The sequence below is a fragment of the Varanus komodoensis genome, unplaced genomic scaffold (genome assembly GCF_004798865.1).
Source record: "Varanus komodoensis strain SLA01 unplaced genomic scaffold, ASM479886v1 scaffold29_3, whole genome shotgun sequence".
Classification (NCBI taxonomy): domain Eukaryota; kingdom Metazoa; phylum Chordata; class Lepidosauria; order Squamata; family Varanidae; genus Varanus; species Varanus komodoensis.
Genome location: NW_025335760.1, coordinates 402,891 through 426,384, shown reverse-complemented (window position 1 = coordinate 426,384; position 23,494 = coordinate 402,891). Strand labels below are relative to the sequence as shown.

The window sequence follows — 23,494 nt, the reverse complement described above, 5'->3', positions numbered from 1 at the left end:
CCTCGCAGGGTCCGGGTTCAATCAGGGTTTTGTCCTGCCAGAGGACACCCGGTACGGACACGTTCCTGGCAGACCGCTAAAATGACCTTGCATTCCTTCGAAGAAGGCAATTAATGAGTTACCGTGGAAATGCGTGCGCAGCCTGCCGGCCCATGAGCTGCCTCTGAGGGCGGGGGAAAGTGCTTCTGAGCGGGGAGAGCAAGAATTACAAAGGAATAAACTCATTCGCGGGAATAAACATGTCTGAGCAACCCCTCCTGCTTGCGGAAAAGGCAGCCAGCTGCAAGGGTGACAGCGCTCCCTCCTGCCCGACCCTCTTCACAGACGCAAAGATGTGGAGTTACACACGCAACACACTGAAGTGACAACCATCAAGTGCTCTTTCAGACGGTGAAGGCGGGGGGGGGGGGCTCACATTGGTAATCTTCCCCCGTGTTAAAGCAAAGTGCTCCCTGCAAACAGAAAACTGGCACGACAGCAACTAGCCTGAGCGGCGGCATGGCTCCCCGGGGGCAAACACGCCGCCCCCCTCGTGCCCGGCTCATGAACCTTTCGGGAGCATGGCTGGGGGCACCGGAAACGATGCCGGGCTAGGCGGGCCTCTGGTCGGATCTAGCAAGGCCGTTCGGACACGCATTCCACGTGGTTACCTTGGCATGCATTCACCACTGCAGCCCCCTCTCCTGGGTTCGCAGAGATGCTGAGATACTGGCAGCGGATTGTATGGCAAACACGGCGCTTGCTTATTTACGTATTTATTTAATTAATTTTAATACCGCCCAATCGCTGAAGCGGTAAGCGGCATGGTGTGCACGCAACTCCTTTCCGTGAAAGGAAAGATCTCATTTCTGAGATTCTCTCCCTGTCAGGCTTGGAGCTTCGTGGGCATCCATTCGGTTTCCTTTCTTCATGCTCTTCAGTGCTGGGTTTGGATACTCTGGGTTTTCGATCACGCCCTCTCCAAACTTCAGCTCCAGGAAGCTCCGGTAGTCATTAGGCGCCAGGGCAATGAAGCCTGCAAAATGGATGGGAACCAGCGGCTTCAGGAAATGCTCGGGGAACTCGATGTCCTGCCGGTGGTCCATCCACGTGTCCTTGGTCATCAAGCCGTTCTTGGGGTAGAAGGGCCACAGGTCAACATGCAAGTGGTTGCGCTCGCTGTACTGCACTCGGTAGAAGTCCCCCTCGATGGCCTTCTCCCAGACAAAGCCCTTCTCATCCACAATGGAGCCCGACTCCGCATTCCTGAGCAGCTCACAGTTGGGGATATCCTCCAGGTAGATGCCAAGGTCAACATCATAATCCCACGGGATGATGTCCTGGTAACGGGCCGCCCCAAGCAGCGTTCCCCCTTCCAGCCAGTACCGCACCCCAGACGTCTCCAGGATGTTGATGACGTACTTGGCCGTTTCTCTCAGCGCTTTGAGGCAACAAGGTGGGGTCCAGCGGTTCTGGTAGAGGTACTCCGGAGTGTCGTCATGGATGGTGCCGAAGCATCGTGGCGTCTCCTTACTGCATCCAAACCACTGCTGCTTCCCGTCCTCCAGGATCACCCGCTTGATGCCGAAGTCGCGAAAGAGCTGCTGTCGGTTGGACTTGTCAAGGTTGTCAGCCTTCCACTGGTTGTGAGAAGAGGTGAGCAGAGGCAGGTGAAGTGCCGGGAAGGAAATGTCAAGGATGCGGACGGTCCAGCCTCGCAGGGAAGTCTGGACGAAGAGGGAGGTCAGAAGGGGCTTGGCCAAGGGCATGGAGAGATTGAAGAGGTCCTTGGTGCGCAGGAGGAGGACAGCCTGCCCCTTCAAGGCTGCACACAGCTTGGAGGGCGAAGGAGCTTCTGCGTACTCGGCCGTCCACTCCTTCAGGCTAACCCTGAGGTTCAAGCACTGGAGGGGCGCCAGCGAGTTCACTGGCGCGGCAACCATCTCGGCCTTTCCCTGGCTACTCTTAAACTCCTCCAGCATTCGCTCCAGCTGGGATGTGGCATCCGCCTTCGCTCCATCTGGCACCAGCGCCACGTGTTCTGTCCGCACGTAGTTCTCGGGCCTGAATACGACAGCGGCCTGGTCCGGGGTTGGCCTGAGCAGCACCACCTGGATGTTTGCAGTACGGGGCAGAAGCAATGGCGGGTACGGCAAGCGGTCTGCCACCACCACCACGGGCAGCTCTGGGCTCTGCTTCAGAAACGACCTCACCACATCCGGAACATAGTTTTCAAAATCCTCAAACTCCCTGATGAGGATGGTCACGCCAGGCCTCAGGAGCCCCAGTGGCTGACGGGAGCCAAGCTGCGCCCGGTCCCTGTGCAGGTGCAAGATGCGCTGCTGAAGCTGTGAAATGTAGTAGAGGATCAGCAGGTTGATGACAAAGGCAACCGCAAGCACGCCTTGGCAGAAGAAGATGCGCATCGTGGGAGCACAGGGTGGTTCCTGAAGGGCTCTGGTCTTTGGCCCGCAGAGGGTCTCACAGGTCCAGACCCGTCCATCCAAATTTATTTGACCTGATTACCAAAAAGGACAAATAAGAGGAAGAGGGTGACTGTGGTGTGAGATATCGGCACAATTTATAATCCTGCCACGGGAGAGGAAAACACTTTTCCAGCCCACCCCCCAGCTTCTAGAGACGGCCGCATTCCCACCAGGCACAATTTTACCCCAAATGTTTCTCTTTTTAGTCTGTATAATTAGTTTCTCTGCTGCCCAGTGGCTGAAACTCTGTCGGCAACCCATTTCTCTGTTCTTGCATGAATCACTGAGCTCCTGCCTGGGAGGAAGCGAGTCCCAAGCAGCTCTTCACCAAGAGTCTTCTCCGAGAGCTGGCGGTCCTGCGGTCTCCCACTGCAGGTGAAGAATCCATGTTCCAAGCATGCCTGGTGCATAAGTGCTTGCCTGCATGCTCCTCTCAGCATTTGAGGCCTTGATTCAGACTCCCTAGCCACGTGAACCGCAGTGGGTGGTGACAAAATGCAGGGCTTTCTTGGTGGTAGCACCAACCTCTTCCAGGTGTGATCCGGGAAGCCTGGACATTGTCTGCCTTTCGACATTTGGTTAACATTTTGTTAAGATGGCTTTGGGCGGGCATTTTGCGATGGTTCTCTTCTGCCTGTTAGGCTGCTCCAAGTTTTAGGAATTGCATTATTGTCATTGATTTGGGAGCGGTCGCCCTAATTATTGTCTTTCCATAACTACTGCTCTATGTACAGTTGAGGCATATGCTTTATATCTTTCTTAGTTATTTTGTTATCAAAAATGGCCTTGGGTTTGTTTTTGGAGGCCAAAATCTGTGACAGAGACAAAATAATGCAGACCACTGTCACAGATCCAAAAAGGAGGCAGAGAAAAAAATATACAGCACAAGAAGGTGCACTACCAAGATGGCCCTTGCAAACTGCAAATCCTCCTTCCTTAAAAAGTTCACAACCATAACAGGCGTTTTCCCGCACATGAGAATAAAAACACCCAAGGTACAATCGAGAGCCCGTGTAAAGTGCTGGACTGGGACTTGGAAGATACAGGTTCAAGTCCCCACTCAACCGCCAAGTTCAGTGGGTGATGCTGGGCCAGTCATGAACTCTCAGCTTAACAACAACAGGGGGTTGTTGGGATAAACTAGGGAGGAAGAGGTGGAGAAAGATTAGGCATGCTGCCATAGGTTCTTTACAGAAAAAGGGGTGAGTGAGAGATGTCTAAAGATGCATTCCACAGCATGACTGGCTGGAGAACACTGGGAGCTGCAAGACCTTTCTCTGCCCAAACATGTATAGGATTAAACTTTGGTGTTTATAAAGTACTTTTCTTGATGCAGAACATTGTCAAGCCATGTTGAATCACAATTCAATTACAAAAAACACAGGTCCTGTGGTGGCTTGGAAATACAATACAAAGTGAGCCACATATCGTAGAGGCTATGTGCGGGGAGTGGTGTGTGAGAAACAACAGTATAAAGGACTAGTCATGTTTGGGCGAAGTTTCAACATGTGAGGCTAAGCAAGCCAGAAGAGTTAAAAAGATCTTAACTGAATTCTTAATTCATGGAGTATTTGTAATTCTTAAGAATTGGGGTTAGGGTTAAGAAATACTACTAAAATACTACATGAATTAAAAAATTCCTAATTCATGCAGTTTTTTGAAGATGTTATTTTATGAGATGGTTGCCCTAGATGTGCTGTTACTTGCCTTGGAGTCCTTTGGAATAGGGTGTGATAAACATCAAATCAATGAACCAAGAAGCATCAGAACTCATCCCACGTACTCATCTTGTATTATTTACAAACGATTCATCCCATTTCAAACCCCAGTCGAACACTGAGTGGCACAGCAGTGGGTGGCAGCTGCTGTGAGGACCAAGGTGATGCATGGCGCATCGAGCTGGACAAGGGATTAAAGAGGAGAGCTGGTTCAAATTGCCCCTCAGCCATGAATCTTGCTAGGTGGTCTTGGACTTGTCACTCTTTCTCTGCCTATTGGGAGGGTTACACCCTTAACAGTAGTAAAAAATGATTTTTTAAAAAATAAATAGGCTATTTGTGAGGATGAATTGGGTGGGAAAAGAACCACCTGTGTCATTTGAGCTCCTTAGAGGAATGGTGAGATATGGTTATGTTATAAGGATTACCTGTTTTGGAAGAGACAGGACCAAGGATTCCAGAACTATCCACAAGATGCTTCCTTCTCCCAAAAGCAACTCTCAGCTGAAAAGAAAATTTAACAAAAAATGTATGAATTCAAGGCTGATCACCAGCAACACTTTCCAGCCCATTCCAAACCCTCCTCTTTGGCTCTACATTAACATGGTTTCTTTTGTCAAGATCCCATCCAAGCCACATCTTGCCTCTGCCCTCTGAGATTGTATTTTCTTTGTTAGATTATGGAATAGGTCAACCTATCCTCAACTTGCACACTGTGTTATCTGGTGCACCTGATGAGGCACTGAGGCAGCGGTGACCAGGGGACCAGCTGCCATGCTAAATAGCGGAGAGCAGTGAGGAAGGACGGGCAAAGTGAAAGCAGCAGCAGCAGCACAGAGGGCTGGCAGGAGAGTCCCAGGGAATCGGAGGTGACCTGTGGACAACCACAGTTGTTCCCGTTTTCAAAAGCTGAGAGCCCCTGGGCCGCACCTGTGCCTGACGAACACCCACTCCTTCAGGGGACTAGGCTGGATGGAGCTGCACGCACTTTTGTACACTTCCAGTAAGTACACAAAAGGAGCCATGCTGGATCAGGGCAGGCACGTGACGCCATCCCGCATTCTGTTCCCATCAGAGATGGGCAGAATAGCTCATTCAGAGAAAAGAGGTGCTGGGGCACAAGCCAGGAGCAAACCAAGCTCCTGAAACTGTTCCTCCAAGGGCCAACACAGGGTTTGGGACGGCCAATTACTATGCGAACTCCAGCTGTTGCTTAAGGCTAAGGCCCAGTCTGAATTTCTTAATTGATCCTTGCCATCACATGCGGGGGGGGGGATATGTCCCCACACAGAGGGGAGCTCCATTACTATGGCAACGCCTGCTCCTCCCTCCTTTCTCTTCTCGCTTGTCACCATGGCAACCTCACTTCTATGTCCCCCTTTCCAGCCTGATATGATTTTGTGTGCCCCGTCGTAATTCCACGAGCCCCCGGTCTCGTGCATTGTGCCTTATTTTAATGGACTACCGCAAAGGGGGTCTCGGGGAGCTCCGTCCCGGGAAGGCCAAGGAAAGGATGGAGAGGGTTGCTAAGTGACCGGCCCGCCACCTCGCCTACCAGGCAAGGCCCCGTTGCCATGGAGACCCCTCCTTCGTTCGAACAGCAGCTGAAGTTCGTGGGGTGGGAGAGGAGCAACCGAGGGGGAAGGAGCGGCGCGTGCCGCACTCCCCCCCGTTGCCATGGCACCCCCTGGTTCCCGCGAGAGGATGCGGCCCTCGCCTCCCGTTGCCATGGAGACCACTCCTCCTCGCCATTCTAGCGCTCCTGCCGGGAGAGAGGAGGAGTAGTAGTGGCGGCGGCGGCGGCGCCGTCCCGTCTTAGGCCGCATTTCCTGGCTGGCTCACTATTTGGCAGGAAGTGCCCCCCGCACGTCCTCTCTCCGCCTCCCTCGCAGGCCGGGGCCGCTTCCCCCGCGGTAAGCTCACTATGTGGCAACAGCCGCCGCCGCAGCAGCCGCCGCCACCGCCTCCGCCGCCGCCGCCGCCTCCCTCGTCGACGGGATCGCCCATGGAGGCCGAGCGGGTGGCGGCGCGGGCCCAGCAGCTGCACCAGCAGGCCGCGGCGGCCCAGGCCCAGGCCCTGGCCGCGGGAGGCGACCAGGCGCCGCCGCCGCCCGCGCCGCCGCAGCCGCTGCCGCCGGGGACGGGGACGGCGACGCAGGGCGCCCCCGGGCGCGGCGAGCTGAGCCTGCCGGGCATCCTGCACTTCATCCAGCACGAGTGGGCGCGCTTCGAGGCCGAGAAGAGCCGCTGGGAGGCCGAGCGGGCCGAGCTGCAGGTGCGGGCCGGCCTGGGGCGAGGGGTCGGGGCGAGGGGAGCATACCGGGACCGGCGCGGGCGGGCCTCGGCGCCGGGGCGCCCGCTTCTTCCCGCGGCTCCCGCCGTCGCCGTCGCCATCTTGGTGGGAAATGGTGGCCGACGGGACTGGCGGGTGGGGTGGGGGCAGGTGGCGAGGCACCCCCGGCGGAGACGGCCGGCTCGGGCCGCCCCCCCGCCCGACGCGGGCCCCCGGGAGGCGGCGCGGCCTACCTGCGCCCTCCTCAGAGACCGAGCGCCCCCGACGGAGGCCGGGCGGGAGGGGTGGCCCGGTCCCGGTCCCGGTCCCGGACGCGGCAGGTGCGGGGAGCGTTCCCGTCGCAAGTGCGGCCGGGGCTGTGCCGGAACGGCGCGGATGCGGCCCCTTCTTCCATCCTCGCGGGCACCGGCGCCCCTTCCCGACGTGCGGTCGGAGGGCACGGGCCAGGGCGCCCTCTCCCCTTCGGCTGGATTGGTGCAAGGGCCACGGGGGCATCGCTCTCATTCCAGGAGTATCTGCACGTCGCTGATGCCTCCTTCAATACACGTGATTTGTGGGGAGCTGGTCAGTGCCACCCTGCAGCAGTGGCAGGAAGGCATGGCTCGTTCCTTCCCTCTCCTCCTGAACAAGATTAAGGGAAAGTTATACCTGGGCATCCTGTCCCACCTTGACTGAGGTGGTATACGCCTGAAAGTTTTCTCATGCTGCCCAGTCTCATGGCATTGTTTCAGATGGCACAGTTGTTTATCATGGGGTACAGGCAACCCCCCCCCCACTTTAACATGTACCTCTTTCCTTGAAAGGGGGATGCATCATCCCTGTTGCACCCCATCCTGGTGATGCAACTGTATGTGAAAACGAGTAAGACGCCTGCATCTCCCACAGAAATTTTGGCCTAAGCTGCTCTGGCAGTTCCTGCAGGGGTTTGCGCCTGATTTCACCGGAAGCATCTTAGCGGCGATGGCTGCGACTTCCACTGCATGGCTTGGATGGCAGGGGGAGAAATGTGCCTCGCATGCGGAGAACCTTGCCTCCCAGCATCTCCGGGCAGAGCTGAAAAAACTCAGTGTAGGCATGTTCCTACACTCCTAAGGCCACCCAGTTCCCGCATCTAAGTAATAGAGTTAGCATCCTGAAATAGATTATTTCTTTTCTCCTATATTGGAGCACATGCAGAAAACGCATCTGGGCTTGTGCTATAACTCTGGAACTCCACCTTCTCGAACATGGTGCTGCTCAGAGGTGCTCCAGCACACCTGGGGGGCCCTCACCCTGGGGAATGCAGCTTACGGGGAGCAGTCATACCTTCCACTCCGCAACCCACTAGGGGTACCTGTAATTGAAAGGCAGATTGCTGCTACTGTTAGAGAGAGATTACTTTCTTTATTTTGCAGTGGATTCCCCCAGCCTTATTTGGAAAGGTGTGCATTAGGATTGCTTTTGCTGGTCTCTCCCCCTTTTTCTAGGGCTGGGCTGGCTGGTGTGTGTGTGTGGTGCAGAGGTCCTCTGACCTCCACAGAAGACCTAGAAGCTTATCTGCATGAGTATTTACAGCTGTCCTGCTAGGTGGGTGCAGCAGGGAGAACAGTCTCCACCACTGTACATTATGCATGCTCAGTGGACGAAATGCGCATAAGGGGCATCAGTGCACCAGAAGCTGACTTCTGGGGAGGGACCACGTACTGGGCCCTCAGACTGAAGGCAGTTTGGGATTATGTGGCACAGAACTCTGTTTGCCCTCCCAGAATAGAGACCAGGACCACCCCACTGAGTTCAATGAAATTTGCTCAGAGTGGGTGTTTAGGGTTAAGAAGAAAATTCAGACCAGTCATTCCCTGGCTACCTAGTAGTTAGCACATAAACGGGGAGAAAGAGATGTGCGACACTGGTCTGTAGTGACTGGTGCTTTTGGTGGTTGGGGAATATTCTGAGGTCTCTTTGGGGCATGGATTGATCTGACACTGGAGTGGACTACCTGCATATCAGAGGTATCTCCATTCACCAGCTGCCAAGGAACTTTAGTGGAGGGCGCTTTTGCACTCAGATCCTGCTTGTGGGATCTTTTGGGCAGCTGGTTGGCACTGGGTGAAAAGAATGCTGGATAAGGTAGGCACTTGGTCTAATCCAGCAAGGCTTTTCTTATTTATTTAATGTCTACACACCCAGTAACCGAAACGCTCTGGGTGGCTCACAGCAATTAATCAAATACTGAGGGCTGAAGACAATTGGCATTTTAAAGAATGTGATTGGAGGCATGTGGAAGGATCACGTCTCTACCGTCCCTGTGATGGTCTGGGTGAATATCATAGCTCAGTAGCACAAGGGACAACCTGGGGGAAGGGTTTTGAAGGTGTGAACGGACACCAACACCTGCTTTTTTCCCAGGTGTCTGGGAAGCAGCTGTCTTTTCCTGTCATAATAACACGTGGGAATGGGGATGGCAGGAGGCATTTGTATTTTAAGTTGATTCCAAAATGGTGGGGAGCCAGCAGTCAAAACTGGCAGATCACCTTAAGTCTGGCGACAGGCTATGTATTTTCCCTAAAAGCCACAGGCAGTTTGACAGAGGGCTTAATGGTCATGATATGTGTGAGAAATCCCCCTTTTATTCCTTTGGTAAACCAGATTCTGTATTGTGTTAAAAACTTGCTTTACCAGAGGCAATGCGTGGTGCAGAAATCGCAATATGGACAGAGGGAAGTGTGTCTCTGTCAAACCACTCCTGGTTCTCTCAAGAACCGACAGATTGTCTGCAACCAAAAGAACACGGGAGGCTCAGTCAGGATTGTTTGTTTGTTCATAAAAGAGGTATTTACAAATTGTCTGGAGGGGCTGAGTGGCAAAAGCTTTAGGTCCTATAGAATGAGTGAATTTGCATTCAGTTTACTTGGCTGATTGACTACATCCTGAATGGGAGGGTGGCTTTCAAGATAGGTCAGATAGGTCCATAAGAGTAACAGTTTAGACGGCTAGTCATTATTGGTTAAAACAGCCCTGCAGTGTTCAGAAACAGCCTACCTTGGCTTTGTAGATTCCAAAGACAACCCAGCTCAGTGCCCACCTCCGTATCTTGCTTGTGAGCTCCTCTAGGGGCCCATCCAGTATGTTGGTTCTTGTAGCAGGACTAGCTGAGAATCTTACTTTCCGGAGTGCCCCGGTGTCCCTTGCCCCGCTGCAGCTTCCCATTGAATGGTGTTAAACAGTGCAAACACTTGTGAAACCCGGAAGTGAAAGTGGGGGAGTTCATGCGCTGTGGGCCGTGAGCGGAGCCACTTTGGAGACCGAATGGTGGGAAAGCCACCGAGGAGCAGAAACAACAAATTCCTCCTTCCAAACTGGCCGGAGTTCTGGAAAATACGCTATCACCAGCGCTCCATTTGTGATGCTCTCACAACTGTAACAGAGACTGTCTCCCTGGGCCTCTGGCGTTCAGTCGTGCATATAATGGCATTGTTAGAGCGGCCTTGCTTTTTCAAGAGGGCTCAGTAACCAGCAGCTCATTCAGCGCCTTCACTTACGAGGCTTAGCTGGATTCTCCTGCTGTATTATGCGTGAATTTGTGATGAGATGCTAGAGCTGCTGCTGGAGCTGAGTAAACAGGACTTTGCCCGTCGGTGGGGTGCCGCAGGTCGCCACCCGTCACAAACTTCTTTCCTTATTCAGGCCGTGTCAGTCCTGTTCTTCTGGGATGCGCCGGAATACAGTATTCACTTATCTGATAGGGAATGTTCCTGGCAGTTTACTGGCCGGTTTGTGCTTGTGTCGCCACAAGCAGGCTCCCACGACAATGTTTTAAGGATGCTTGTCAGGTGACCATGACGCCAACAACAGGGCCTCTGCGTCTCACTTCGATCTGTGGCCTGCCGAAAGAAAACTTGGAAGGAGCCGAGTCTCCTCATTTGTTGTCCAGTGCCGTCAGTCGCTGTATGTGATGAATAAGGAGCTTCCGCCTCTGGCTTGGCATGCAAAATCCTGTCCCTCCTCATGCTGCCAGCTCTCTGCCTTGAGCCTAGATGCTGCGCGAGTGATTTCCTCACCCCTCTTGCCTTCTTAACTCTCTTACTTCCCAAGCCTCCCAGCAGCACAGGTATTTTTCTTCGTTCAGCCTGACCCTCTTTCCTCTTCTCTTAGCAGTTGCATTGCCGCCCACTAATCCCATGACATCATAGCAGCTAAGCCAGTGAGATAAGGGAGTCCACAGGCAGGGGGAAAACGTTTTTAAGAATCCATAATATGCTAATGAAAGTCGTTTGTGCTGAACTTTACTGGAGAGGTTTGCAGCTCATTGTGCCTCTTCTGGATTGGTGGCTGGGGAGGAGAGGGTGTGAGGGTGTTGCCTGAATCCCGTGCCCCTGACGGTTGCATCTTGCACCCTCCAGGCACAAGTCGCCTTTCTTCAGGGGGAAAGGAAGGGCCAGGAGAACCTGAAGACGGATCTTGTGCGGAGGATAAAGATGCTAGAATACGCTTTGAAGCAGGAGAGGTGAGCCATGCTGCGTTCCGGTCCACCCTCTGCTTGGTGACTGGGCAAGCGTGCGTACCTGGGAGTCAAACGCTCCGTGGATGGCTGCTCAGGCACCTCGGCAAGGCCAGCGTTTCGGGAGAGCGGGGAGCCCCCTGCTGGGGTGGTGGGGAGGCTCCTTCCAGGCCCTTCCCTCTTGCCCCCATGCCACCCCAGTGGGGTGGGGTGCTGGTCGCTTCACCATTTTGTGCTTGGCAGCATACCCCGTGTGAAGATGATGTGACAGCTGCCTTCGTTTCCTGTATCCAGTGCTAAGGTTTCTTTTCTTGTTCCAGGTCAAAGTACCACAAATTGAAATTCGGCACTGAACTGAATCAGGGGGAAAAGAAACCGGATATGTTGGAACCAGGTATTGTGCTTGCTGCCGTGACGTGCTCGCCCGCAGTGTGGCGAACTCCCGGCACCAGCAGTGGTGCCCCTTTGCCAGGAGGGCTGCTTTTGGGGTGACGTGGCAAGAAGCATCCTATAACGATGAGCAGGAGCCAGCAGCCGGCCTCCCAGGCGCCAGCTGATGTCCCCTGCCCTCTGCCAGCACGGAGCAGTCTCCGGCAACCTGGTGGTTGGGGATTATGGGAGCTGCAGTCCCGCACACCTGAAGCTCACCAGGTTGGGGGAAGCTGGCATAGACCCTTTTTTCTGGGGGTATTCCGGATAAAAGATACCCTGCCTCAAAATATTTCTGGCTGCCCACTCTTACCTTTCAGACTGTTCCAAATGTCTAATGGCGTTTTATTGCTTTCCTATGGCTACATTTGTTTAAGTAGGTTTTACAGCTTGGTCTCTGGAGTTCGTTTTATTTTTAATTGTTCCTTTGCTTTCGTTATTTGCCTTGGATGCCAAAAATACATGGCGATAAATATTTTACTGGAGCTGGCATTTTGCCAGCGCTATACTCCCACTTTGCAATGAGAAGAAAGGCAGAAGGACGGGAATGTGGGTTTTGGGGAATCGGATGGGCCCTGGCTTCATACATTTAAGCAGGATTGTTGCTTTGATCCCCGGGGGCGCATCCTCTTGTGCTTGGTAAAGTGCCATGGCACAGATGGCATTGAATAAATAAAGGGAAAATTAAAAAACAAAGATCCGGAGCAGTGTGTCCACGGGTGGAGGTGGGGGAGCTACCTGAGATGGGGGAGAGCTGATGCCTGCCAGAGGGAGACAGACTGGGCCCCGTGGGCCAGAAGCAGTTGTATCCCTTCACATGGATGAGCACAGAACTCTGAGGCGCTGGGGAATTCCACCTTCTTGGTCCTGAGATGCTTTTCCAGGCCTCGTCAAGACCCTCTTTTTAAAAAAGCAAATACTGAACTCCCCATTCTTATACTTGCCACCATATTTACGTCCATGCTTAGCAGCCAACAATCATTCCTTCTAGAGAGCAAGGATGCTGTCAGAGTGCTTCTGAGCACATAGAAAGTGCCTTTCCGCCCAGCAAGTGGCGGCCTGCCCCTTCCGCAGAGTTAAGGAGAAGGGCTGATGTTAAGGAGAAGGGTGGCATTGTTTCTGTAAGGCCTGTTTCTGGAAATGCGTCGCCGCCTGCCCTCTGCGTCCTGGCTGGTGGCAGCCCCACGCAGCCACCGGGAGCTCCCTGGTCGCAGGGTGAGCGGCTGATGGATCCCTTTCCTTGTTTTGTGCCTAGTCTCCAATGGGCCAGCTGAGCCAATTTCACTGGAAAGCAATCAGTTCATGTGGAAAGAAGGGCGCCAGCTCCTCCGGCAGTGAGTAGAGGGACTCCCCGGGCTGATGGGGTGGGGGGGGCGGGGGAAGGCATGCAGGTCCTTCGGCACATGGAGTCTTGAGTGGCTGGCCTCCTTGGTGGCCGCACGCGGGACAGGTTTGGCTGGGGGGCTGCCCTTGGCTCACTGCATTAAACGGAAGACTCGCTCGCACCCGGCTCCCACAGGTACCTCGAAGAAGTGGGATACACAGACACGATCCTAGACATGCGTTCCAAGCGGGTTCGCTCGCTGCTGGGCCGCTGCTCCGTGGAGTTGAATGGCGCCGCTGAACCCAGTGGCCTGGGGACCGGGCCCACCTCAGGGCCCGCCGGGCTGAATGGAGGCGAATCCCTCCTTGTGAAGCAGATAGAGGAGCAGATCAAAAGGTTCGTGGCCTCAGTCATGGGGCAAGGGGGGGCTTCTCCTTGTGTGCGTGTCACCTTCCCGGCATCTTCTTCCCATCCTGTTTGCCCACTGCTGCCTTTGGCAGCCTTCCTGCAGGAATGACGCCCGCTCCAAAGAGGAGCCCGTGCCGCCGCCGCCTCTGCTGTTAGTTCCCCCGTGGAGCTGGCTGTTCGTTTTACTGGCTAGTGCTGGCTGCACCAGCGTTCGCCACAGAGTTGCGGGGAAGGTGGCACTGAATCTGCATCCATAGACAGGCATGGGGCTGCCAGATGTTCGCATCATGTTACTCCAGTCTTTTCTTACCTCTGTGGAGGAAAGAGAAAACGTGCGTGAGGCACTTCTGGTCAGGGAAGGCTGCCCTCAGTCTTGCTTGGGACATACCAGGAAGGTCCAGAAGAGCACGGCAGTAGAACCTTGGGGTTGTCAGGTTGGATCCAGGTGTACTCAGATGACGATTAAAGGATGGTGGAACCACAGAGGGTGGGGAGTTAATTTATTTCCAGCTTCTCTTGGGATTAAAAAGGCAAAGAATAACATTTCCATTGCCTCTCTCAAATCCTTAGGGAACCCCCCCTCCATTGGGATACCATGGACCCCAGTTGGATCTTCCCTGGTCAACTATTCTTACTTTTCTGGCTGGCAGGAATGCTGGGAAGGAGGCAAAGGACCGGATCAGCAGTGCAGTGATGGAGAAGATCCCCTTCTTACAGGGTTGTGAGGAAGAGGACAGTGATGAAGAGGAGGACTTGGAAGGCCTGCCCCTTGAGACGCAGCGGCAGCACAAGAAACAACGAGTAAAGGTACCTTCTCCCTTCCTGGAAGAGGGCAAAGAGATGGAGGCATTAGTTCGTTTTTTGACACACAGGCACCTGGGTCCTCGCAGCCCCTCTCGTCCCGTCACGTCCCGTCCCACAACAGGCTCAGTGATTGGCCTGCTCACACTTAAATTTTCCTGTTGCCATGCTGGGACTGTTCCTCTCTGTCTGCCAGCGCTCTAACGACTGCGTGCTTCTCAGCAGCTCACCAACAAGCCCCTGATCCCGGAAGTGGAGGATGAAGATGATGATGAGGACTCAGAGGATGCCCTGAGCGAGTTCGACTTCTTGGGCTCTGGGGAGAACGGCGAGGGCTCTGGGGACACACGGCGGGCCGGAGATGGCAATGCATTTGGTAATCATGGCGCTAAGCCAGGCTTCCTCGGTCCTGGATACGTTATTCAACCAAGCCTTTCTCAGCCAGGCGCCCTCTAAGCTGGCTGGGGGCTCCCGGATGTTGCTGTGCACCACGTTTAGAGGGTGCCAGGTGGGGAAAGTTGTCAAGCTGGCTGTGAAGGAGGAGTTTCTCCTTGAACACCCCATAAATCACCAGGATCCATGAGACGCGCACCATCGCTCCTAAGAGATTTGTCCTATGGCAGCTGTGTGTCGGGGCTGCTCCATGACCGCTGCGCTGGAAGAGCCCTGCAGGGCAAGCCAAAGGACACGGGTGCAGGGACCCCTCCTGACCCCATTCCCAACAACCGGTGTGCGCAGGCGAAGCAACGTACGGCCAGCGTGACTGGAAACCTTTGTCACCCTCGGCCTCCATGGCTTCCATCTTTGTTGATCTGCGGCTGCCGGAGGCTGGCTTTCCCATGTCAGCAGTTCCCCCTTTCTCTCGCAGAAACCCGCCGGGTGAAGTTGCAAGGCATGCTTGCGGATCTCCGGGACGTTGATGGGCTTCCTCCTAAGCCATCCATGCCATCGGCCCTCTCCAGCCAGCCCAGGTCGCACGAAGGTGAGGCTTGGTTCACCCTCTACGCTTGCAGCTGTCCGAGTGTCCTCCTGGGTCTCTTTCGAACACTCCCCCACTCCCTTTCCCCTTTCCTCTGGCCGGTGTGTTGCCAGGCTCGTAACGTATCTTCTCTTCCCTCTCCGCATCAGGGTCGCTGGGCTTCTCTTCGGATGTGTTTATCATGGACACCATTGGTGGAGGGGAGGTCAGTCTGGGTGACCTGGCCGACCTGACGGTCACCAATGACAACGAGCTGAGCTGCGATGTGAGTACCGCGGAGGCGCAGCTCCGGGCTCTTGCCGGCCCCCACCGTCCCTTCCCCAGCCTTCTCGAGCTCCATCCTGCCCGTCCAGTGGCAGTGGCACCTTAGCAGGGGAAGGAGAAGCGCTGCTGGAGCGGGGGGACAGTCCAGCCAAGCCATTCTCTCTTCTCTGCACCCTCTTTGCCAGCTCTCAGACAGCAAGGATGCCTTTAAGAAGACATGGAACCCCAAGTTCACCCTCCGGAGCCATTACGACGGGATCCGGGCGCTGGTGTTCCACCACGCCGAGTCTGCGCTGGTCACTGCCTCGGAAGATGGTACACTTAAGCTGTGGAACCTCCAGAAGACGGTTGCTGCGAAAAAGTGAGTGACGAGAGAGGAAGCAGTTGCATAGCTTGTCCGTGCACGATAGCCAAGTGGCCGCCTCTGCTGCTGAAAGGACCCGGCGGCTCAGCCAGCCAGTGGCATTTCTGCCGGGGAGAACCTTCCTCTCGCTGTGCTTCCCCACGGAGGGATGCCGTAGTTCTGTGAGGGCTTTGGACCACTAACCAGATGAGCGCGGCAGTCTCACAGAGTGCAGCTCCACAGTCCCTTGGGGGTGGGGGATCCGTGTTTTTGAACCTCGTATAAATGTGTAATAGGTCGCAAAGCATGCATAACTTAACCAGCCAAAGAAGGTGAACGCAGCTGCAACACAAAGAATGCCAGAACCCCCAGCTTTCTGCTAGCGCATGCCCGACCCGAAGGTCAGTGATGTCGTCCTCGGATGCAGCGTCCCTGCTCTGCATCCTGCAGGGAATCTCGAGCCGCCGTGTGCGAAGCGAGGACGTCGGTCCCTCTAGGCCAGGGCTGTCGCTGCGACCGGCACCAGGCGCTCCCGGGCAAGGGCCTTTTCCAGTGTTCTCTGGCCACGCCAAAGGCTGAGCACGGAGGATGGAAAGTGTGTGCTGTGCTGGGGACCCGGCTGAAGCGACCAGATCCCCCGGGTGGGGCGCCGCGGCAAATGGTCCCGAACGGGCAGTAGCCAAGGCCGCCCGCCTGACGCCCTCTTCTCTCTCCTCCCTCTTCTCTGCTGTTTCAGGAATGCGGCTTTGGATGTGGAGCCAGTCTATGCATTCCGGGCACACAGGTGTGTATGTGGGGAGCGGGCTTTTGTCCCTAGACTCGAGTGAGCCGCATGCAGGGCTGGCCCAAAGCACCTGGTGGCCAGAAGCACTGCAGGGGAGCCCCGCTCCAGCTCTCCATGTCGGAGTGGATCACGCCCAAGACCAGCCATGTTATCTGTGCACCTGAGGAAGAAAATTCCACAGGTGCCTTTCCCCTTTTCTTGGCAGTAGAAGCACAGTAATTCTCGTCTGATTAGTAGCTTGCCATTCATTGATTACACCCCCAAGCCTGTGGCAATCAGTCTCCACCCTCCCTGAAGGGAGGCTGGCCTCAGGAGCCAAGGCGAAAGATTTTCTCCGTAAGGGAGCTCCAGAAGCATCTTTGTGCCAAAAGGACAAATGCGGTTCTGCAACACGGCAGCCTCCAGCCGTCTTTCCTGGGAGCTTGTTCCGTCCAGCTGCCTGCTGAGGAACTCCAGGGCATTGCTTCTGCAGAGGGGGGGGGGGGTGTGCTGTGGTGTGCACTTGGGTGACCCGGCATGAGCCCAGCTGGGCCGGCCTGCCTGCCTCTCGCCCCGCTGTGGCTGAGAGGGCAGTCTAGGGCACCTGGCCCAGCGGCCTTTCCTTTGCAGTGGGCGGTTGTCCACCACTGCCCACTCCACGGGGCCATCCCGGGATCCCCAGGAACGTGCCGCGAGAGCCACCCCGCCCCCTCTCTGGAATGGCCCCCATCTGGAAAGCAGGGCCCCCTCGTGCCCCTTCCACCCCCTCACGTGCCTGCTGTTGTTGAACCCTGCCAGGGGCCCGGTGCTCTCCGTCGCCATGGGCTGCAACAGCGAATTCTGCTACAGTGGGGGAGCGGACGCACGGATCCGCTGCTGGAGGATCCCGGATCTCAACATGGACCCCTACGACGGTTATGGTAGGGACAGCGAGCTGCGCACCCGACTGTCCAGCCGCAGCTTTTCCCTTGTGTTCCTTGCCTTCTTTCACCCAGTGGCAAATGCCACGGTCACCCCAAGTCCGAGGCTGGAGCCGTGGGCAGCTCGGCCCAGCACACGAAGTCAGGACTGGGGCCAAGTTGCCTTTCAGCGGGAAGGGCGTTGCCGCATCCCTTCAGCTTTTGTCAGGTGGCCGCTTCTGCACGAAATGGTGTCATGGGGCCAGTGACTTGCCACTGGCAGCGAGGATGACGGCTGTGGCAGCCCCCGCCCGTGCCCTTCTGCGGGTTCGAGGGCAGAACGCATGGGGTCTGGCCCATTTGTGTGGACCTGGAGGCAAACTTAGGGGCCTCTCCTCTGGTTGGCTGGCCATCTTGCTGTGCCTCGAGAGAGGGCACCCCACCTCGTGTCTGGAGTGCCCACTCCAGGAAGGCTCCCCGGCACCTGCACGGGCCTGTAGCTCCCGCCCAGTACCAAAAGGCCCGTGACAGCTTTTGTGCTGCTGCTGTCAGGCAGTGGCTGGCGCTTCCTGGCAAATCCATTGGCCCACCTTGCGTATACACGTGTTGAGAAGCTGGGTGCGAATGTCCGAATAAATACGATGGGTGCCAGGTTTGTCTTGGGCCCGGCTTTAAGCTTGAGCAAACGGCATCCTGTCGGTGTCTGGACCCCGCGAGTGCTGGGCAAAGCGCCGGTGGGGGCTGGCAGTGCTGGGTCCCCATTTGTATTTCTGCCGCAGATCCCAGTGTCCTCAGCAACATCCTGGATGGTCACACGGATGCTGTCTGGGGCCTGGCATTCAGCCCCTCGAAGAACCGCCTGGCTTCCTGTTCCGCGGACGGCACCGTGAGGATATGGGACCCAGCCAGCAGCGGCAGCGCCTCCTGCCTCAGCACCTACAACGTGGAAAGTGGTGAGCTGGGCTGTGGAAGGGGGCTGCCCCGGGTTGGCCGGGTGGCCAGGTAGGCCGAGGTGGGCCCCGAGATCCCGCTGAGGGCTTGCTACGCCTCGGCTCTTTGACACTGCACTGCATCTCCCTCAGAGAAGTTCAGTTTCTCTGCTGCGGAAAAAGGAATCACAGTGACTCGTACAGTTGCCAGATGTGAAATGGGGAGTCTGCTTTCCCCAACCTGGCACCCTCCAGATGTGCTGGGCTGCTGCGTCCGCTGGAGGATAGAGGGCAGCAGGATGCGGAAGGCTGCAGGAGTCCCCGCTGGGCACCTGGCTTTGCAGTGGGAAGCAGAGGCGTCTTTCGGGGAGGGGAGGGGAGGGGAGGCGGCAAGCCCGCCAAAGCGCCAGGCGAAGGAGGCCGGGAGGAGCGCCCCAGTGATGCCGCCTCGGAGCGCAGCCGTGGGTGCAGGAGAACAGGCAACGGGGAGTGGTTGAGACGCCCCAGAGTCAAGTGGCACAGAAAGCAGGAGCGTGTGCCGGGGCCGACAGCAGCCTTGGCTGTCCCCCGACTGCTGGGACATGGCGTGCTGGCCCCCAGGCGCCCCCTCCATCACCCTCTCTCTTCCTCTGCAGAAAATGGGGTCCCCACCTCCATCACATTCGCCAGCACCAACCCTGCACACGCCGTGGCAGCCTTCCAGACCGGCCGCGCGGTGCTCTATGACGTGGAAGCCGCCTGCCCTGTGCTGACGCTGGAGTCGAGACCGGCCAGTGGTGAGTTGGGTGCGGGGGCGGGGGCGGGGGGGCGCGTCGGGGAGCTGCTGGCTTGCTTCTGTAACACGAGTGAGGGAGCGTCAGTGACGCAGGGAGGCAGAGCAGACGGGCTGCGAGCCAAGATGCCACTGCAAGACCACGTGCTCATGCCCCATGTGAAGAGACTCCCAGAGAGCGACAGAGCGGAGCGGGGGTGCCCTGAAGTGCCTCGAAGGAGGAGCGGGAGGCAGGAGAAGGGGATGCTCAGAAGGCCTGGGTCTTGCTGAGAGGCGAAAGGGCGTAGAGCTGCATGGCGTGGGGCCTGGGAGGACCAGGCTCCAGGAGTGAGAGGCACGGGTTGCACAAAGTGTTCCAGCTCAGGGGAGGTACGGCCGGGGCCCAGTGCTGCGCATGCATGCATGGATACGGGTCCTGTGGCTTCCGGCGTTCTCCAGCGAGCCCGTTGGCTAGGGAAGGCCGGGGCTTGTGGGGCTCTTCTCTACCGAAGGACACACAGGATGGTGCCGTAAGTATTTTTGGAAGGCGGTGGGGAAATGCCGCACTCGCGTTTGGCACAGAGTTCAGACTGACAATAGGGACTCATTTGTTCAGCTTGCATTTCGATGCCAGCGTGTTCCTTGCCCTTCCTGAGCCCATTTGTGGCACCAGATGCAAGTGTCCCTGGGTATTTGCGCCTCTCTGAATGTTGCTCACACTCCTGATGCAAAAGTGCGCACAAACATGGATGCAGAAATCCATGCATGCATAAAATCATGCTCAGATGCACATAATCAGTGAAATTGCCGGCCAGAAGTACTCGGAACGAACTCAGCACAGGAAAAATAAGAAACTGCCAACCTGAGCTTGACGCACTTTCTTGCCCTAGTGGAAATGCACCTTTTATGCGCAGGTGTGCTGTGTGTGTACAGTCCTGTTCAGGTGTAAGTCTGAATCATTTAGCATTTCAGAAATGAACCTGACCCCCCCTCGAGCTCGTGCGCCCCCCTCCCCTCACATTCTTCCACAGTCACAAGAAGATGATCGGAAGCTCCCGTTTCCATTTCAGACAAACCGGAGCGTCCAAACACTGCACTTAGTGAAAAGAAGCCAGCTGAGTAAAGTACAGATTGATGTTGGTTTGGTTTGATTAACCTTAATTTTATTTCTAGCATGATGTTCTGGGCGGATCACAAACATAAAATAATGAAATATTTGACAATATTGTTGAAGAATTAAGTTGAAGCCACAGTTTGTCTGGACAGTAAGATTAACTGGCTGCATTTTCTCGTGACTGATAGCTAAGCGAGTTTACTTTTGCTGGTTGCCAAATGCCCTAAGGAAGGAAACTTTGCTTTTCAAAACAAGTCAGGCCTTAATAAATTTAGGCGCTTCTGAGCATTGTTTCTCCCTTGGTCATTTCCTGCATTTGCTGCCTCTTGTGTGTGGTTTTCGTTGCTCCATTAAATAAAACATAATCATTTAAAGCATGTTAGTTGGCTGGTCAATCTTTAAATGTGCAAATGAGCAGAAGTGGTAGTTCTGAAGCAGAGCACGTCCTTTCCTGGGGCAAGGGGGCAGGAGGGTCGGTGTCCCTGGAGGAGAGGTGTTCCTGCCGGGGGAATGAAGAAGGGGAAACGTCCCTTTCACAGCGACCCTGATGGCTAAAGGTGCCTTTTAAAAACCCGCCTGCTGAGTTGAATTGAGGTTTTAGTTGGAAATCGATACATTACAAACACTGCAGACCAAAGGCGCGTGTGTAGCGTTCCCGGCCAGGTTCCCCGGGTGCAAGTCCCCGCTGCTTTGCAGAGCCGTCGCCACGGCATCCTTGCCCCCGTCCAAAGCACAGGGTGAGGCGACTCCTTTGCCGGGTCCCGATTCTGAATGCCTCTCTCTCCTCCGCACAGGGGCCAGTCAGATCAACCAGGTTGTGAGCCACCCAACCCAGCCAGTCACCATCACAGCCCACGATGACCGTGGGATCCGCTTCCTGGACAATCGGACAGGTAGGGCCAAGTTGGCGAGGTGGGGCCAACCGGGAGCTTCAGGGCCTCAGAGGAGCCCTGAGGCTGGACCGGCCTGGGGGGCCCGGCAGCCTGGTCACGTGGCTGCCCAAGGAAACCCACGTGCTGGGCATGAGGGCAACTGCACCCGCCCACCCCTGTTCCACAGCAGCTGGTGCACAGAGGCATCCGGCTTCCGATGCTGATAGAGCACGAGGACTAGGAGGTCTGGGGTTTGCCGTTTTCGCTGCAGCCACACACAATTTTCACGGTGCTGCCCAAGGTCTTTTGCTTGGTCATTCACTGCTAGCTCAGATCCGATCAGCTTCTATTTGAAGTTGAGATTTTTTGCCTGAACGATTATCACTTAATGTTTGCCCCCTTCATGGCGTTACAAAGAGCAGCTGCTTTTCAAAAGCTGGCCAGGTTGGTAGCCACTCCTCTGGCCTGAAGAGTCTCCTCCAGAATACTGGCAGCCGCAGCAGGAGCTGTGCAAGACTGACGACTTCTCCTTCCTCCGTGCAGGTAAAGCCATGCACTCCATGGTGGCTCACCTGGATGCCGTCACCTGCCTTGCTGCAGATCCCAACGGAGTCTTCCTCATGTCAGGAAGTAAGTCCTTCCTGCCCTTGCAGCACGTCGCTTCACGTGGGCCCTGAAGCCCTTGCTGCAGCTGATTCGGAACTTCGGCAGCCTCGGCATTGGGATCCGGCAGCCCAGATGCCTCACGGCTGCGGCTGAGCCCTCACACTGCCCCACCCAGAGGCCAACCGGGGGTGCGGCGGCAAAGCCTCTGGGGCAAGAGGGCATGGCAGCCGGCCCCATGTCTGGCTTTGGTCTGCCCTGCTCTGCTCACCTGTTGGCAGCCCTGTGCAGCTCCCCTTCCCCACCCTTCCAGCAGGCAGGTACAGCCAAAAAGCCCCGCCTAGGTTTCGGGCAGAGGAGGCAAATGCTGCTCTGCTTCTCCCAGGCCACGACTGCTCCCTCCGGCTGTGGAACCTGGACAACAAGACGTGCACGCAGGAGATCACAGCCCACCGCAAGAAGCACGAGGAGGCCATCCACGACGTGGCCTTCCATCCCAGCAAGGCCCTGATCGCCAGCGCCGGGGCAGACGCTCTCGCCAAGGTCTTCGTATGAAAGGAGGGCGGGCCCACAGGTGAGCCGGGCCTGGCAGGGCAGGGCAGGGAGGGGCGGTTCTGGGGGGGGCCCTGCTTCCGTGCGGGCCGCTCACGGTCTCGTCTTTCTCCCCACCCGCCAGGAGCGTCCCCAGGACTCCTCTGTCGCTTTTTTCTCCTTCTCTGGCCCAGCCAGTGGTGCTAACAACTCCGCTCCTTGCCATGGGCACCTTCCATCATCTCCGTCTGAGCTCAGGACTGACCCCTGCTGGACAACCGTGGTGACCGGGGCGATCGACCAGGGGGAAGGGCAGCTGCTTCCCTGGCCTTGGGGCTAACCTGCACCAGCACTGAAATACTTTCCGTTCATTTCAAGGTCGCCTGGTTTTTATTTCCCAGCTCAGGGAATGGAAAAACTTTCCTGGACTGCAGGCAGGGGAGGAGGGAGCCACGGCACGGGATCTGTGGGGGGGGACCCCGGCCAACCTCCAGGCCGGCTCGAGCAGAGAGTTCTGGGCTCTCCCTCGCGCTTTTGACTCTCGGAATAAGAACATTGTGCAGACTGAATGCAGCAGCAGCAGCAGCAGCAACGTCTCTGCCCAGACCCAGCGCAGGCCACCATGACCGCCCCCTCCCGGCTGAGCTCCCTCGCCCACGCCACCGGAGGACCGCGATGCAGTCGGGGGAGCTCTGCCGGCCCTCCCCGGGCCATTCCCGAGCACCAGCGCTTTGCAGCTGCAGGGGTGCCCACGCGGCCTGTCAGCAGCACCCCATCTTGGGGCAAAAGGTGCCAACGGTTGGGCTGCCTGGGCCCTGCCAGGTGTCTCCACCACCCCCTCGTGCTTCCTTCAGTCCTTCTGTCTCCTGCTCCTCCCGCCCCCAAGTCCAGGTGCACGTACACCCAGTCAAAGCACTTACCATGTGTGTGAGCAACGGGGGAGGCGTGAGCTGGGGGGACGGGGGGTGTGGGGAAGGGTGCCCCCCCAGGACCGCTTCCAGATACCCCGGACGAAGCAGGAGCCCTTGCCCTGGCCCTGGCCGCACTGGCATCCTCCCTCTGGAAGAGGCCGCAGGTAAGAGGGAGGAGGAGGCGCAGTGGAAAGAAGCAGCTCTAGGTAAGTGAAGCGGGGAGCTCGAGGTGGCACGTTGCGGGTGCCTGGGAGCCAGGGGTGGGCCGTCGCCCTCGTTGCTTGTGGCTGCTTTGCTTAAATGGGAGATCCGCCTGTGAGTAGGGGGAGGGATCCCAGGTGGGGCTAGCTCCTGGTGACCTTGGGGGGGGGGGGAAGTGGGCAGTGCACGGGGCTGGGTCAGGCCGAGACTGTGCTGGCTTGTCATGGGTCAGCCAGAGGTCCGCCTTTCCTTCCGAGGGTCCAGGCCCCCCAGGAGTGCGCTGGCTTTTGAGCTTGCATGTATTCCTGCCGGGAGCCACGGCTTTCCAGTTTGCTTTGCTCATTCAAAACCCCCGGAGAATCGCCGGTCTTTTCTTCCTTCCTAAAAAAGCCATTGCCCCCTCCCCCAACCCAGTCCCA

At 56.6% G+C, this 23,494-nt stretch overlaps 2 protein-coding genes across 5 annotated transcripts; one reads left to right on the top strand and one right to left on the bottom strand.

Moving 5' to 3' along the window:
• Window positions 1-739: 739 nt before the first annotated feature.
• LOC123026190 (fukutin related protein) lies at window positions 740-6,586 on the bottom strand. Of its 3 annotated transcripts, none has more exons than XM_044435511.1 (3): window positions 6,504-6,586; window positions 4,612-4,687; window positions 740-2,497 (listed from the first exon to the last, which is right to left on the bottom strand). In XM_044435511.1, exon 3 carries the CDS (start codon window positions 2,403-2,405, stop codon window positions 843-845), a length of 1,563 nt encoding a protein of 520 aa, XP_044291446.1. In that variant the 5' UTR covers window positions 2,406-2,497; window positions 4,612-4,687; window positions 6,504-6,586; the 3' UTR covers window positions 740-842. The 3 variants fall into 3 exon arrangements, with proteins under 3 accessions (XP_044291446.1, XP_044291445.1, XP_044291443.1); XM_044435510.1 differs by lacking the exon at window positions 6,504-6,586 and adding an exon at window positions 5,739-5,973; XM_044435508.1 differs by lacking the exon at window positions 6,504-6,586 and adding an exon at window positions 4,915-5,419.
• Window positions 6,356-23,224, top strand: STRN4 (striatin 4). Of its 2 annotated transcripts, XM_044435507.1 has the most exons (18): window positions 6,356-6,458; window positions 10,856-10,959; window positions 11,274-11,347; window positions 12,638-12,716; window positions 12,902-13,102; window positions 13,765-13,921; window positions 14,141-14,291; window positions 14,784-14,897; window positions 15,044-15,159; window positions 15,344-15,519; window positions 16,238-16,285; window positions 17,063-17,184; window positions 17,943-18,116; window positions 18,728-18,868; window positions 20,752-20,850; window positions 21,373-21,459; window positions 21,818-22,006; window positions 22,109-23,224. In XM_044435507.1, the coding sequence occupies exons 2-17, from the start codon at window positions 10,931-10,933 to the stop codon at window positions 21,985-21,987; spliced, it is 1,938 nt and encodes a 645-aa protein (XP_044291442.1). In that variant the 5' UTR covers window positions 6,356-6,458; window positions 10,856-10,930; the 3' UTR covers window positions 21,988-22,006; window positions 22,109-23,224. The 2 variants fall into 2 exon arrangements, with proteins under 2 accessions (XP_044291442.1, XP_044291441.1); XM_044435506.1 differs by lacking the exon at window positions 6,356-6,458 and having other exon boundaries at window positions 7,844-10,959; window positions 14,138-14,291.
• The last annotated feature ends 270 nt before the right edge of the window (window positions 23,225-23,494 follow it).

Bases quoted from the DNA above. Each gene is read 5' to 3' on its own strand.
- STRN4 (XM_044435506.1), top strand. From the start codon at position 10,931: ATGCTAGAATACGCTTTGAAGCAGGAGAG. The intron at 13,103-13,764 runs GTTCGTGGCCTC...TCTGGCTGGCAG, and splicing joins ATAGAGGAGCAGATCAAAAG to GAATGCTGGGAAGGAGGCAA. The intron at 18,869-20,751 runs GTGAGTTGGGTG...TCCTCCGCACAG, and splicing joins GGAGTCGAGACCGGCCAGTG to GGGCCAGTCAGATCAACCAG.
- LOC123026190 (XM_044435508.1), bottom strand. From the start codon at position 4,959: ATGGCAGCTGGTCCCCTGGTCACCGCTGCCTCAGTGCCTCATCAG. The intron at 4,688-4,914 runs GTGCACCAGATA...TTTTCTTTTCAG, and splicing joins CTGCCTCAGTGCCTCATCAG to CTGAGAGTTGCTTTTGGGAG. The intron at 2,498-4,611 runs GTAATCCTTATA...TTTGGTAATCAG, and splicing joins TCCTGTCTCTTCCAAAACAG to GTCAAATAAATTTGGATGGA.